Source organism: Artemia franciscana, chromosome 11 (genome assembly GCF_032884065.1).
Source record: "Artemia franciscana chromosome 11, ASM3288406v1, whole genome shotgun sequence".
NCBI classification, from domain to species: domain Eukaryota; kingdom Metazoa; phylum Arthropoda; class Branchiopoda; order Anostraca; family Artemiidae; genus Artemia; species Artemia franciscana.
The window spans coordinates 13128894-13145091 of NC_088873.1; the positions used below are offsets into that span (position 1 = coordinate 13128894).

The 16198-nt window shown below is 36.5% G+C and overlaps 1 protein-coding gene across 1 annotated transcript in view; it reads right to left on the reverse strand.

Moving 5' to 3' along the window:
• Positions 1-16198, reverse strand: part of LOC136032838 (E3 ubiquitin-protein ligase MARCHF3-like) — a 31789-nt gene that overhangs the window by 8560 nt on the left and 7031 nt on the right. Inside the window, exons 2-3 of the mRNA XM_065713247.1 lie at positions 12343-12506; positions 2270-2490 (exon numbers count right to left, since the gene is read on the reverse strand). Of these exons, the coding sequence (XP_065569319.1) occupies positions 2270-2490; positions 12343-12506 (385 nt within the window). The remainder of the gene's footprint in view (positions 1-2269; positions 2491-12342; positions 12507-16198) is intronic.

Here is a 16198-nt window from a genome sequence, read left to right on the forward strand (position 1 = left end):
TTTTTAAATTAATTAATATCGCAAATCAAAATTTTTCCTTTGAAGAGTTTATAATGCAAGGTAATATTTGGATGAATGGACACTAGCTTCTACTTTCAACCAAATTGGATTGAGATCAACCAAACCGTTCTAGCCCAATTTTTAGCAACCACTGTCAGGATGAAAAGAATCCTGACTGCAATTCCGCCAGAAATTTAAAAACAGCCCAAAAACAGGCAAATTATACAAAAAGAACATTAGACAAAAACAGTTTTGTAAATAACGTAAAAATATATGAATCAAATTTCGGCAAAAGCAGATTATGATGAGAACCATAGGCAAACAAATTGCAGGATATTGCTGAGAAAATCACAAAGCGATGAAGTTTTAGAAAATGATGGCAAATACCATCGAATCACAAGACTTCGGGTCTCACATTCACCATCTCCATTTTCAATGTTTCTAAAAAAAGAAAATAATGCAATATTTTTAATGTCTTTCTCTACAACACAATACTTTTTTGCATCAAAATTTGGAAGGCTGTTAAAATGGCAGCAGTAGGGGGTCTAAGGCTTATGCCTCAGTTGTCCAAAATAAAAAACCCTTTCAACCGACTAATCCTTGCTAAACTGTATAATTCAACAGCACTACCAGGCCAGGATTTACCAATAGACCCATTAGGCCCGGGCCTAAGGGAACACAATGTAAGGGATGCAATAAACTATCACTGAGTGATTTTTTTCTTAACAAAAACTGGACTGATGTGATTTACCGTCAAAGTGCCAGGTGTACTCCGCCACCGCGATGCCTATTCACAGAAAAGTGATTTTAAAACAACAAAGGAGTTCTGTGGCTACTTATTGAATGTCAGATGTCTCTCAAGAATGGCAATTGAGAGTTCAGTATCACCACTTACTTTCATAACTTTTGGCTCATCAGTTGCGTTCTGTTCAGTGCTTCCACTAGATTTCTCGAAAATCTTGCAAAAACGGAGACACAAAAACGCTTGGGCCTAGAATCATCAAAGCTTTAAATCCAGCCCTGAGCAATCCCACATTTCCTATACACAGCAGCATTTTGGAAGATTTTCACATAAACAGATAAACATAAACTCCGTTCATCAAATTTCAAATTTGCAAAATATTTCCCTCATTTACCCCTTGGACCCAAGATTCAGCTTTAATCCTCGAATATAAAATAGCCGATGCAGAAATAGCTTTGTCAAAACTCGTTTCGAAACATAACCACAAAATCAGTGTTCATCAGTGGCATTCCCTTCTTACACATTGATGTTAAAAATTGTATGTATGAGAAGAAGTTCAGTGTTTAATAGTTAACCTTTATTATTTGTTTTGATAAACGTTGTGATGTTTTATTCCCGTTTTGTTTTTTTCTCTATTTTGTACTCCGTCTGTGTACTTTTTTTTATTATTTGACGGGTTTGAAATAAATAAATAGATAAACAAAAGTAGCCTATAAAACGCTTCTATAAAACACTTTTTGTGCAAGAGGTTTAGACGGGGAAATGTTTTGGGATTACGCCATTTTTCAATATCGTTCCGCCAGAACTTTTTGAGCACTGGTGACACCCTTCTCGTAGTGCTTCTGAAAGTACTAGGCATAAGCTTGCGACAAGCTTGAAAGCTTACCGTATTTGGTATTAATAAATAAATAATAAATAACCGGAGACCTACTACTGTTAATTTCAGTCACCGTCCAGTCACTAATCTTCCCGGTCAGTGACCATGGGTCAGGGTACTTTGTGGCATACACTGCCGAGATTGGACGGATTGAATCCAATAATAGCAGCCACAAATAAGGGTGAGGTCAATCCCCCAGGACATATGAAGCGCCAATCGTGACGCAAGAAGCGATCCTTTGAGGAGCAATCCAAGGTGGGAGAAAAAAGCTCCTGTTATTACCGGTTCTGAGAGCCAAGTGCCGCTTGCCGCTGATGGCTGACGAGTGGTGTCGTACCAGAGGGAGCATCAATACCCAAGTGGCTATTTGGGTATGGAGGCAATGGGCTCTTGTGATCTGAGCCTCGACTTAGTTTAGTGGGTAAAAACAACTATTGGCCTTTATGTTTCTGTAAGTTTATAAATAAGAGGGTTAAATATTAAATTTAACAGCATATTTATATTCAGAGTTATTGCGGAAATCTTGGTTAGCTTTCGATAAGCTTGTTTTTACAACAGAAGGTTTAGTAATATTTTATTACTAGCTCTGTTTAGCAAAATGCCCTGTTCCTAAATCAATAATTAATTACAAGTTTGGCATAAAAACTCACCGAATTGAGAGTAATACCCACAGAAGATGAACACTATCCAGGACAGCACAGATGAACAGCAAAGCAACAGCTTCAAAATAGAGTTCTTCTTGGATGAAAGATATACCACTGGTGATACAATAATAATTGGCTACTACGGCCATGATTGTCAACAGAGAAATCGCAGCCAAATCAATAAAGAAAGTTCGAACGCTGGTTGCTTGCGTAGGGCTACGGATCCACTGAAAAAGGAAAAAAGCTAAATTTGTGTCTGGTTTGTTATGAATAAAGAGTTCACCCCATTTACGTCAGAAATGAGGTCGTTTTATAGATGATGTTCATCCCCAGACCTTGGAACTGGTACAGTTTCATACCATCTACGCGCACTTTAATAGAATACTGAATAAATTCTATTACACTATCTATTACAAACTCTATGCGCACTGTAATGGAATACTAAATAAAAGGGAACAAATCATGGATAAAATTGGAACAAATAATGGATAAAATTCCAAATAAGACTCGGCTAAAGTTGCTTCCTTGGGGCATCCAACCTAAAATATCATACGAAGAGATTTTTTTTTCATTTTTGTTTTTAATCAACCATCAGCTCTTGAGCTTACCCCAATAGAAAATCAATAACAAAAGAAATTGTCTATCATCATTCATTCAGGTGACACAATCCAAAAGGTATATTCCTAACCTTTTTTCCGTTATAGTTCCAGGAGGTGGGATTGAATCACTTTTTTTGTAGAACTAATTGTTTCAAAAAGGGTCAATTCAAATAAGTAGTCAAAACTATACTAAAACTATTACTATAAACTACTTCTAGCTCATCTTCCTCTGCCTTTCTTCGAAACAATTACGTATGACAGCAACACTTGACTACAACACTATGCACTATGGCTCTTATAGTTCCAGCATCTTCACTCTATCCACCATCCTTGCTACATATACTACACAGGAAGGGGAAGCCACGCACTTAGTCAAGTTTTGTTACTTATTATCATCTCTTCACCCTCATTTATCAAACAGTTCGTGGTAACGAACTGTAGTAAGGAGCGACCCGGCTCAATAGTAACCGAAACTCTAAAAATTGAATTTTGATGCCAATAGCTACATCAAAAGAATCGCATTTTAATGCGGATTTCAAATATATAATTTTCATCAAGTTTAGTCTTACCCATGAAAAGTTAAGAGCCTGAGAAAATTTGCCTTATTTAGGAAAATAGGGGGAAACACCCTACCGTAGAAGTTTCAAGCTCCTATCTACAAAAATGTGGAATTTTGTATTTTTTGCCAGAAGACAAATCACGGGTGCGTGTTTATTTGTTTTTTTGTTTTTTTCCCGGGGTCATCGTATCGACCAAGTGGTCCTAGAATGTCGCAAGAGGGCTCATTCTAACGGAAATGAAAAGTTCTAGTTCCCTTTTTAAGTGACCAAAAAAATTGGAGGGCATCTAGGCCCCCTCCCGTGCTCATTTTTTCCCAAAGTCAACGGATCAAAATTTTGAGATAGCCATTTTGTTCAGCATAGTCGAAAACCATAATAACTATGTCTTTGGGGATGACTTACTCCCCCACAATCCCTGGGGGAGGGGCTGCAAGTTACAAACTTTGACCAGTGTTTACATATAGTAATGGTTATTGGGAAGTGTACAGACGTTTTCAAGGGGATTTTATTTTGTTTGGGGGTGGGGCTGAGGAGAGGGGGCTATGTTGGAGGATCTTTTCTTGGAGGAATCTGTCATGGGGGATGAAAAATTCAATGAAAAGGGCGCAGGATTCTCAAGCATTACTATAAGAAAACAATGAAAAATAAACATGAAAACGTTTTTTCAAATGAAAGGAAGAATAAGCATTGAAACTTAAAACGAACAGAGATTATTACGCATATGAGGGGTTCTAAAAATACTTTAGCATAAAGAGCGAGGTATTTAGGAGGAGATAAATACCTTGCTCTTTATGCTAAAGTATTTTTAGTAATTTCAACTATTTATTCTACGGCCTTTCTGATTCAGGGGTCATTCTTAAAGAATTGGGAGAAAAGTTAAGATTTAGTGTAGAGAGCGAGGTATTAACGAGGGTACAAACCCCCTCGTATACATAATAAAAATATAAGGTTATGAAAGTTTGTTACGTAAGTTAATTCTTAAGTTACGTATATTTTTTACTAATAAAAATGTTCGTTAAAAATTAAAAGTTCTAGTTGCCTTTTTAAGTAACCGAAAAATTGGAGGGCAACTAGGCCTCCTTCTCCACCCCTTATTTCTCAAAATCGTCTGATCAAAACTAAGAGAAAGCCATTTAGCCAATAAAAGAATTAATATACAAATTTCATTTTAATAATTTATGTGCGGAGAGCCAAGCCCAAACATGCATTAATTCAAAAACGTCCAGAAATTAAATAAAAAAACTGATTTTTTTAGCTGAAAGTAAGGTAAAAGGTAAAGGATACGGCATTAGACTTTACAGTCCCTACCGGCGGTGCTGATCTCCGTTTCTTGGCCCTTCAGCCAGGAAGTGCAATGGGGGGTTGGGGGCCAACCATCCTGTGCTTTCGCACACCCTTCCTGTTTAACTTCCCCAAATTTCTCCAGGTACCCATTTAAACCTGGGTCGACTCACATTAAAACTTAAAACGAACAGAAATTACTCCGTATATGAAATGGGTTGTCCCCTCCGCAATCCCTCGCTCTTTGCGCTAAAGTTTGACTCTTTGCCACAATTCTACTTTTTAAAACAATTAAAAGCTTTAGCGTAAAGAGCGAGGGATTGCGGAGGGGACAACCCATTTCATATACGGAGAAATTTCTGTTAGTTTTAAGTTTTAATGTCGCTCCTTACTTTCAGCTAAAAAAATCGGTTTTTTTTATTTAATTGCTAATTTAAGCGATTAAGTTTCTTTGGACTGACTGCGTCCCCTCAATCTCTTAACATACCCAGACAATATCTTACTATCATGTCATTTTGCTGCTTTCCCCCGTCCTTAGCAGTTGTATCCATAGCCTTTGTTCAACACTCCTTAATTCATACCTTTATCCCATCTCTATTCCCTCACTTCCCTTATATTCTCGTAAGAGCTTTCACTCAGAAACTATACATACAAAACACTTTGGTCTCATCTACACAGCCTAAGGCATTTTCACTAACATTCGTAGCTGTTTTAGGTTGTTCATCCAAAAGTATTTTCTATTTCGCAAAATAAATTCCTAAGATCATTCTATTCCTCTCTCAATTATCAACTTCAAAACTTCCCAGCGTCATACCCAATTGTCCTTGAAAGGTTCTAATCAAATTTTCATTCTAACATCTACCAATGTCACAACTTCCTGGTAAGTAGTTATCCTTCCTTTATTTCAGGTTTACATTGACTCATGATACAACTAGATATGATCTTTATTTTCAACGTTAGTACTTTTATATATCCTAATGCCCAGTATCGATCCTGTCAGTCTTCTATTTACATAAGAAAAATCAATAAGAATATATGCCTTACCATCACGGAATTACCATGTTAACTTATGGGACAGGTTATGCGTGGCCAAATGCTGTGTTTGGTATAGCATAACTAGAGTAGTGAGGGGGACAGTACTTCCATGAAAGCCCACCCGCTTCGAATCCTGATCCGGACACTTTTTTTTTGAAAAAGACACTTTTTTTGAAAAAAACCTCTTCAGGACGCAGGTGTTTGTTACGTAATAGAGAACATTTTCTGAAAGATGCAGTTGCATGTTACATAATAGGGTTTGTTCACTTATGCAAATGATTTCTTTGGATGTTACGTGACAGAACTTAATAGTTTCCGTTAGTCAAGCGGGGAAGTCTAGATTGAAAAAAATTGATCATGGTCCAATATTTACAGCTAAAAATGACCTAATCTTGCGCGAGCTGTTTTGGTTCCGGGGAAGCCTTTATAATCCAGCAAAAACTGGTTTTGAAGGTCAATGACACGTAACATGATAAATCTTAGGGTTCACTCGCCACATTATTGAAGAAGAGTTCAGTGTGTAAACATCAAGGATATTATTCTTGGAATATTCCTTAGTAATGGATGCTCTTACTCTATTGGATATTGAAAGAGCTACCAATGTCGAAATGAAACCTAGAGTGCCTAACATAACAGTAGAACTTACAAGGGGTTATCGGCTAGCCCTAAAATGGGATGAGATGTTTGCACGATATGTAATAACATTAAGCAAATTCAGCATTAGTGAAATATATTCAAATTATGTATTTCAGGAGTTCTGGCAAAGATATCGGCTACCTATCTCTCTGTTTTTTTCTGATGTTTCATATCTATCTGATGACCTGCTTCTTACAAGCCGTATTGAAACTGGTCTATCTAACATGGATTCACATGTTTCTACTTCGTTTTCGGATATAGGAATTTCTTGTAATGTTGATAAATGTGAAATTCTTTCTTTTAACGACAATTCTAGTACTTCTCTTCGTTGTAGTGGCTTTACTATCCCTCTCGTAGATTCTCTTCGATGGCTTGGTATTTCCATTACTAACACTCTTGCAAGCTTACGCCAGCGTACAGTCTCCGATATTAATAAGAAAATCTAATTGGGATATGCTAAGATTGCTGCCAATAGACGTAAATATAATAAACTTGCGTTGGTCAATCTCTATCCACTTTTTATGTGACGATTCAATTCTCTTAGCTTCCAGAATTTACCCCCTTCTTAAGAAAAAAGATTTAAAAAGAATTCGGATTGATTATTGAACATTTTGTAAATTGTGTTGTTTCTTCCTCCTTAGACGAAAAACCGGGTTCTTATTAACATATTTTTGTTCCTGATACTGCAGTAAAATTGTAAGCACTAAACAGAAAACTTTCAAATTCCGCTTGTATCCGTATTTCTCCGCAACACCGCCTTATCAGTTTTTTCAGTCGTAAGTTATTTTTCCTTTTGTTCGTTTATCTTTTGTTGTTCTCTCTTTTGTTACTCCCCGTTTTTTAGTATAAAAGTGAGTTAAAAATTAAATAATAATAACAATAAAGAAAGCTTGCGTCCATATTTCTCTACACTACTGCGTTATTAGATTCTGAAGATTATGAGTTTTTTTCTTTTCCCCTCCTTTTATTTTTTCGTTCTTTTGTTTTATTTTCTATATGTTACTCTGTATCTAGTTTCCATGCTATTTGTATTTTGGTTTGCATTGCATTTTTATATGTTTTTCTTTGTATTACTCCACGTACTATACCTTTGTATAGTGTGGGTAAAAAATAAACAATAATAGTAGTAGTTGTAGTAACAGTGGCAATAGTAACAGCCACAATGGAAATCGGAGTAGTAGTAGTTTTTGCAGTCGCTATGATTTGCAGCCGCAATTACAATCAGTTTCAGTCTTAAGTAGTCGCAGTCGCAAGTAGTCATAGTCGCAAATAGTCGCAAGTAGTCATAGCTGTAAATAGTCGTACTCGCAAGTAGTCGTAGTCAGAAGTATTCAAATTTGTAGTAGAAAGTATCGTAGTCAGATTCGCAAGCAGTTCCATTCGCAGTCACAAGTAATCGCAGTTGCAAGTAGTCACTGTCGCAAGTAGTTTGAATTGCGGTCACAAATAGTCACAGTAGCAGTTGATTTCGCACGTTGTCAGAGTTATAGTCGAAACTGCAATAGTCACAGTGGCAAGTAGTTGCAGTCGCGAGTAGTCGTAGCCACAGTCAAAGTCGCACTTGCAGTTACAGTAGTAGTCCCTTAGCCGTTCCTAAGACATTACAGATACGCATAGTTTGGATACGCATAGTGTAGACATAGTTCAGATTTGGTTCAACATTTCCTGAAGTTTCGCCTTAGTGCCCTTGGTCTTTTTGGATCCACCCAGGATCAAACACTACCCCATTTCCCAAAAACAAATCCTATGTGTAAACAATCAGCAAATTACAAAAAAAAACTTATCCGGGACCGTAGGGGATAATGCCATCCCCGGAGACACAGTTATTCGACCTTTTGACTATTTTGAACAAAATGATTATCTCAAAATATCGATCCGTGTTGGGGAAGAATGTTAAAAGGGCGAGGGGGAAGAAGGCGGGTACTTTTCAATATCCCCTCAATATGCACTGAATATTTCAAAAAAATAGCCTTAGCCACTCCTGAGATATTGCTGATACGCCATTTTAGCAACAAGCATGAACTTAGTGTGTTTTGATTCTGTTCAACACCCACTCAACCTATGCTGAAAGTTTCACATTAATATTCCAAGCTTTTTTGAAACCCAGGATCAGAAATACGACCGTTTTCTAAGAACATCAACCTTATACGTAAACACCAGGCAACTTTAATCCCTTATAGTCGTTGACCCAGGGGTTACTGGGGGAAGGGGTCGTGTCACCCCCGAAGGCATATTTATTCGACTTTTAGACTGTTTCAAACAAAACGGTTATCTCAAAATTTTAATCGTATGCGTTTGGGGGACTTCAGCTAAAAAGGAGATGGGAGGTGGCTGGTTGCCCTTTTTTACGTCATTTTTACAATCAGCATGGTTTTATTTCTGCTCAAAACTCACTCAACCTATGCTGAAAGTTTCACCTTAATATCCCAAGCCTTCATGAAACCCAGGATCAAAAATGCGACCCTCTCCTAAAAACATCAACCTTGTATGTAAGCAGTAGGCAACTTTAATAACTTATACTCGTTGGTTCAGGGGCTGCTGGGGGAGGGGTCGCGTCATCCCCAAGGGCATAGTTATTCGACTTAAGACTATTTCAAAAATGGTGATCTCAAAAGTTTGATCATATTTGTTTGGGGACTTCAGCTAAAAAAGAGATTGGAGGGGGCTGGTTGCCCTTCCATCACTTTCTATTCTTAAAAAGGACACTAGAGCTTTCAATTTTCAATCGAATAAGCCGACTTCAAAGATTCTATGACCACCCTTCCATATGAAGTGGCTATGGGAAAAAATTGAACAGTAAATAATACATTGAACCCTTATGGCCATTTACCAAAGGCAATGCTACAGCATTGTCTGGGATACATCCGAGTCAGCATTGCCTCCTAAAAGCAGTCCTATAGCAGTGACACCAATTCCCGAAAGTATGGGGGACAACGTTGTTTTTTATTTTTTAGTTAGAATACAAAAAAAGGTGGTTTTAAATGTAAGAGGCCATTTTTTCGACGTTTCAGATGACAATAGCAAAACAGGGAACGTTTCAGAAGGTGAGGGATGATGGGGATCCCCTTCTGTTTTATAAAAAAAAAAACATAATTATGGTTCATGCTAGAGTTCATCAAGAGTCTTACTCAATGCCTAGATACACCCACCGTCCCATCGAATAAATAGGCCTACATTCTACACCATCTAGTTTCAGATTTGCTATTTCAAGGAGATGATTTCCACAACTCCTGAAGAATTTCATTTCATAATGTCTAGATTAGTCATTCATAATGTGAACAAGTTAATTGTCTATCAACCCTGTAACATTCCATAGCAGTATTATTAGAATTTCATAATTAATTTTAACATTCCGTTTCAATTTATATATTATTTACATTGAAATGATAGACACTGAAGAAAAAAAAATAGCTCCAAGACATCTAAACAATCCAAACTAACAATCAAACGACGAAAAAAGACGAGAAGAAAAAGAATCTAAATTTAAAGCAAAGCGAATTAGAAGACAAACTATTGCAAATAAAGCAAGATACTATCAAAGGGATACATGTGAAAAATGGACGCAACCAGTCAGAATTTAAGAGCAATGAGCAGCGCAAAGCTTTTTAATTGAAGTTTCAGGCCAATCATATAAATGAGTCAACCCCCTCCCTAGGATTCCGCATGATATTAGGTATTTAAACCTCATGAATATAAATCTGCATTTAAAAACACAAAATGTTTACTTCTGGCAAATCACGAAAATTTAACATGCAAAATCATAGTAAATTCCTGCTCATATACAAATAGATATGAGGACGCCTATTGGTGTACACAGTCAAGTCTTACCGCAATGAGTTTTTTCGGTTATTTTCAATAATTTGAAATGGTGGCTCATCTTTTAAGCTAGAATAAAATAAATACAAACTAAAAAAGAAATGAAAGCAGATCTATAAATCTCCATTAGTGCCTCTGTAGACCAAAACAATAGCAAAACAACACAGGTTATGGGCAGTAAAAACTTACAAAAAAATATGTCCTTCAATATAAGAAGCTTTAAGCAAAAGCATATGCTTGCGGATAATACAATTATCGTTCAGCTTTAGAGACAACATTAAACTAGATTTACGTTGCATGGGCAACGTGAGGTGTTGCGGCAACATTTGTTCGGCTTCGTTGAGTAAAGTGTTGCGACAGCAACATTTTGTTTTGTTTCCTCGCTTCGATTAAATGCTGAAGTTGTTAATCTGTAAGAATCTTAAAATAAATATTAGGTACACCAACTCACAAAAGTTGCAAACCCCTCATTGCAACTAGCAAAAGTTGCAAGCCCCTCATCGCTGAAGATGATTGCAGCCTAACAGCCGATTATTACTTACAAGGCCCCTACACGTCTTACCACTGGAACCAAATTGGTCTTACAATCAAATACACCAGAAATAAATAATAGGTACACCAACTAGCAAAAGTTGAGAGCCCCTCATTGCCTAAGATGATTATGAGCTAACAGCTAACTATTGCTTAAAACTCCCTATGTGTCTGACGATTGGTATCGGCCTATTTTTGGTTTCAGTATGTACCTTACTACTGAAGTTGTAAACCCCTTTAAACTTTTAAACTGATATATCTCATGAAATAATTTTTCTGTAAAAAAAAATGGATGACATATACTTTGATCAGCTCATCAAGAGCTATCAACTGTCGTTGAAAAAAAAATCTATCTGTCTTAGTTCAAAAGTTGACTTTTTTTGCTGTAGGCCAAGTTTCTAACATCATCACTTCGAAATGAGCAAAGGATAAACTCTAATTTCTTTAGTAATGAGAGAACTTTTAAAGTTTAAGAGGCACATCTGATACCATCTCTCTACTGCAATCCCTAGTGCAAAAAACCAAATGATAAACTCAGCTGAAATCACGAACAGAAATGGGTAGAAACAATAGATTTTTGGCCCCAGGCAAGAGTTCTACGAAGCTTTCCAAAATGCAAAGTCATATTCATCAATCCAGCCTAAGTTCCACACTTCGGGGTGCTAGAAAAAAAAACACACACCACAAAACCAAAGTGTTGCTTTCGCAACACAACTATACTTTTTGCTAGACTAACTGTATTGTGGTAGCAAAACTTTGCTTAAGTATTGTTTTTCTTTCCAGTGATTTATGTTTATGAGGAAAAAGTGATGAGGCTCTAACCTCAACAGTTTCTATGGAAAGTTTGGACCTCCTGCTGGTTGATGAATATGGCATTATATTTTGGAGGGCTGTGTGTAATTCTTAAATGGGGCTAAAAAAGATGGTGCTCAAGTGGTAAGATCAATTTAGACAGGCAAGAATGTAGGCTGCAGTTTCAGGTTAAATTTATGCTAAAATCTAAGTGTGTAAAAATCCACGGTGATTCTCTAGCCCTATCACCAGAATATTACCCAAGATAAAAATAGAAAATTTTATAGATCCGAAAAATGAGTTTTTTTTTAATACTTAAAAGTACTGCCTCCTGCTTTTAGGGGCCATTTCTGTTTGTGATCTTGGTTGAGTTTGTGATTTCATTTTCTAGCCTCACACGTACCTTCTACGTTTAATAGTTATCTCTTTGCTAAAGAAATCAATTTTTGCTGAAAAGTTGTTGATCGGAGGTGGTCTTGAAAGCGTCAGGGACCCAATTTGAGGCTCCAATCCTACAAATCAAAAACTGTTTAAGGTTATGTTTCAAACACGGCGAAACATACCTACTTTTCTACCAGTAAGCTGGCATAAGAGGATAAAGGTTGTTTGATGGCTCCCATGACCCCCACCTCTTACCATCATCAATGTTCACAGACAAGATGAAATACATCAGCCAATAACTGTATTCTTTACTGGTACCTACCAGCATGCATTTCAAAGAAGTACATCAAAATAGGTGCACATACCTACCTCTAGAAAGAGGTAGATGCATCTCGGAAGAAGAACACTACCCTAATAAACCCGAAAGTGTAAAAATAAGGCATCTCACCTGAATAAAAGTTCTCTGCTTCCTTCGCACGTGAAACTGATACTTGCATAGGTCACACTTATCTTTATTGGCAGTTACTAACCACTTTTCCAAGCAACTCCTATGAATTAAGCCTATGCTGCCCGCACATCTACAAGGATTAACTAATGCTTCCTCATTCATACCTGGAAAACAATTTCTTTATACACTGTCAAATATGTTTAATAGTAGTTTTAACCATTCCAAAGAAGTATAAGACATCCAATATTTTTATTAGGAAAAATGCATGCAAACAGTGTATGTTTCAGGGTTATCACAGGACATCTTGCAGAGGAAAGTGGGTAAAAAGATGTTTATCAGCTCTTATAAGAAATATTATTTACAAGAGTTTTATTTATCAACCTAAATAATTGATTTTGTGAAACAAAACATGGCAACAACCTATGCATTCCATCTTCTCAGCTGAACACTAACAAAAATGCCTTACTTTTAATAAATTCAGAAATGTGTTATTTGCTTTTGGTATACAACCTAGGGCTATGCCTGTGCACTAGGGGAACTTTTGTAAGGCTATTTAGCTGGAATTAAGTATGAAAGTCAGATGAGTAGAATCTTACTGAATCTAACAAAGTAAACATTTTGTTGTAATAATGTTTAGTTCCAAAGAGGCCAAAGACTGACTGTTACCTAAAGCCTTTTATGCTGGTTTCAGATATTGTGATTCAGCTAACTCTTCTGCAGGCCGTTTTTTTCAAAGTTATCTAAAAAGCTTTTGACTCCATTTTTTCTTTGTTATTTTAGCAATAACAGTCCTCTCCTCCACCTACTGAGTCACAATCTAGGGTGAGATACACCAAGTAGTCCAACAGCTAATCATCACTTGCTCAGTTGTGAAGTTTGCTCAGTGTGAAATCTCTGTTAGATCATCTAGAAACCTAGGTGAGATACCAACTAAGCATGTGGAGCATTGAAATACAAAAAAGGCAAGAAAATAAAACAGCACATCTGCAAGGATAGACTATTATTTCCTTATTCATACCTAGAAAAAAAACCTTTATACACTACTGGAAAACTTTAAATATTCCTTAGAAAAAATTGGTATTTTTAGGCATTATTCTAAGTTTATTTTGGCTCATTGAATGCAAGTTTTGAGTAGGAACTAAAGAATGAATGGTAAAACCGAGCATATTAAATAAGATTGAAAAAAAAATTAATTTTCTTCTTGACAGGGGGGGGGCTACACCCCTTTTATCCCCTCCCCCTCCGTGGGTGCGTGCCTAAAATATGTTTATCAGTAGCCTAACTAGTCCAAATAACCATAGAACCTTGAATATATATTTTAAGGATATATCACGCGGACGTTCAGGAGTATCATTGTACATCTCACAGAGGAAAGTGGGCACCTTCAACTACGAGAAAGTGTTTTTAGGCTCAAAAATTACCACTTTTTCATTAAAGGGGCTAGCCTACTGTTTAGATTTACTTTTGCTGCTCATGTGTAGTAGAGGGGGTAAGGCAGTTGCCATGATTTTATATCAGAATGACTCATAAAGCACCTCCTACCAGAATAATCCCAATTAGCACAAAGTAGTAACAAGTTACTGCTTTGTTGATGTCTAATTTTGTGGGAAAAAATGATGTTATTGAGTATTAACTGAGATTTTATGTGTATTATCTTCTCTTTACTGAACGAATATCTATAAAGGGTATCTTTTTAAATACTAGAAAAGATTGTGTCAAAAATAGAGGAATCGTATATAGAAGGTAAAGAAAGTACGGAGAAATCATAAAAAGATAGGGTTCCTCTTGGCTCAAAAACTTGTGGCAGCAAGTTTCAAGCTAATCATGGACAAAAAGAATTTTGGCCCCTTTCTGGGACCTTAGCCCCCACCCCTTTCCATACAAGATTTTGTGTTCCTTTTGGCCAAGAAGACTGATGACCCACCATCAAACAATCTTTCTTCCCCATTATAAACCCCGTTAATAAACAATTGGTAATTCGGAATATTTGCCATTCTTGCCACAACCAAGTCCAATCTACAGGCCCGACCCTCTGAACTTGAAACTGCATCAAATAGCTTCGTCATATGAATAAATCCAAAAAAGGCAAAAATTATACGCTACGCACCACAAAAGACCCGAACCCATCCATTCATTTGCGAATGAATCATTAAATATTTCGAAGACAAAATGTTTGGTATTTTCAAATATAAAACATTTTGAAACAAATAAGATACTTTCATTTGGAAATGTAAAAATTGAAAGGGTAACCAATTTCAATTATCTAGGAATGATTATTGATGAAATGATTACATGGAAATATCATGGGGGGGGCACTGTCCATTAAAATTTCCCGAGGGACAGGTATTCTAAATAGACTAAAGCAATTTATTGCTCAGGAAGCACTTAAAACCTTATATTATACTCTCGTTTCTTCATATTTAAAGTATGGATCCGCACTTTGGTCTAATTCGTTTAATTATAATGCACATAAAATCCAAGTAATATAAAATCGGGCAGTAAAAACTCTATTTTCATATAAATACTCTAAAAGTGATTCATTGCGCCCAGCAAAAGTTCCGAATGTTTCTAAAATATCTATGCTCCATGTTGCAAGTTTGATTTACTCGTGTATTGATTCTTTAGCACCACTTGGACTAAGACAGGTTAACATGTTTCAAACGGCTTCAGAATATCATTCATACCTAACAACCTCATCTAAAAATAATTTGTTCATATTAGAAATGCGCCACAGCGATAGAGGTGCACTGTTATTACCACATGTTGGTGTAGATGTGTGGAACATGTTGCCCAACTATATAAAGGAATCACTTTCGCTAAGTTCGCCCCGAATTTTTTTTTTAATATCTTATTGAGTAGGTAAAAGTTGTTTGTTTAGTTTTTTCTGTTTAATGTTTTGTGAATAAGGTATATCTGATAATCTAGTGAAGTGATTTATTTCCTGTCATCTGTGGAATACTCCTACATTGCTCAAATATACAGAAGAATTGATTTTGCTAATCTCATTCTGAAAAAATACTCTCGTTCTAAAATATCTTATTGAGTAGATGAAAAAAATACTTACATTTTTTCTTGTTTAGTTTTTGTTTGTTTATTGTCTGTTTAGTTTTTCTGATTGATGATATTAGAAAAAGGATATCTTTGTCAAATTTTTTTGTGATATTTTTATCAAATGGTTGATTTCCCAAATCCTCATAATGGCCGTTCATAGCATCTGGCACGTTGGCAGTAAGGGAATAAGTGTATGCATTGGTTTTTATTTTTGTCAATAAATCAAGTAAAATCAAATCAAATCCACCATTCATGTCTCAGTAGGTGGCGAAGAAGTGTTATTGGTAACCATGTTCATGTACCTACGGAGTCTACAATTATGAGATGACAACTGTTCCGACGGCATCAAACGAAGACTGGCCCTGGGAAGTGCGAGCCCTAAGAGGATGCTCCTGCTCTTTAGAAATAAGCATCTATCAATGCAATCGAACCTCCGATTCTTTGATTTGCAATCATCCCTGATACCATGTACACCTGCAAAACATGGACACCAAAAGTCGAGGACGAACACAGGATTTTAGTCTTCGAGGCAAAATGTCCCCATTTTATAGTTGGTGCAACAAATCTAGTCAGAATCTCCAACGAAGGCCTTCAAAGACAACTGAAGCGAGTCATTACAATTCTTCAGAAACAACAATTACAACAATTCAGGTGGTTGGGTCATATACAACAAATGGAAAAAGTTACCTTTGAAAGAAGGTTCCAAGGTAGCCACCAACCAAAAGATTTAGGGAGAGATAGCAAGACAACTTGGTAGGTGACCTCCTACGCTTTTTCAAACAAGGTGACGACCAAGCACCATACA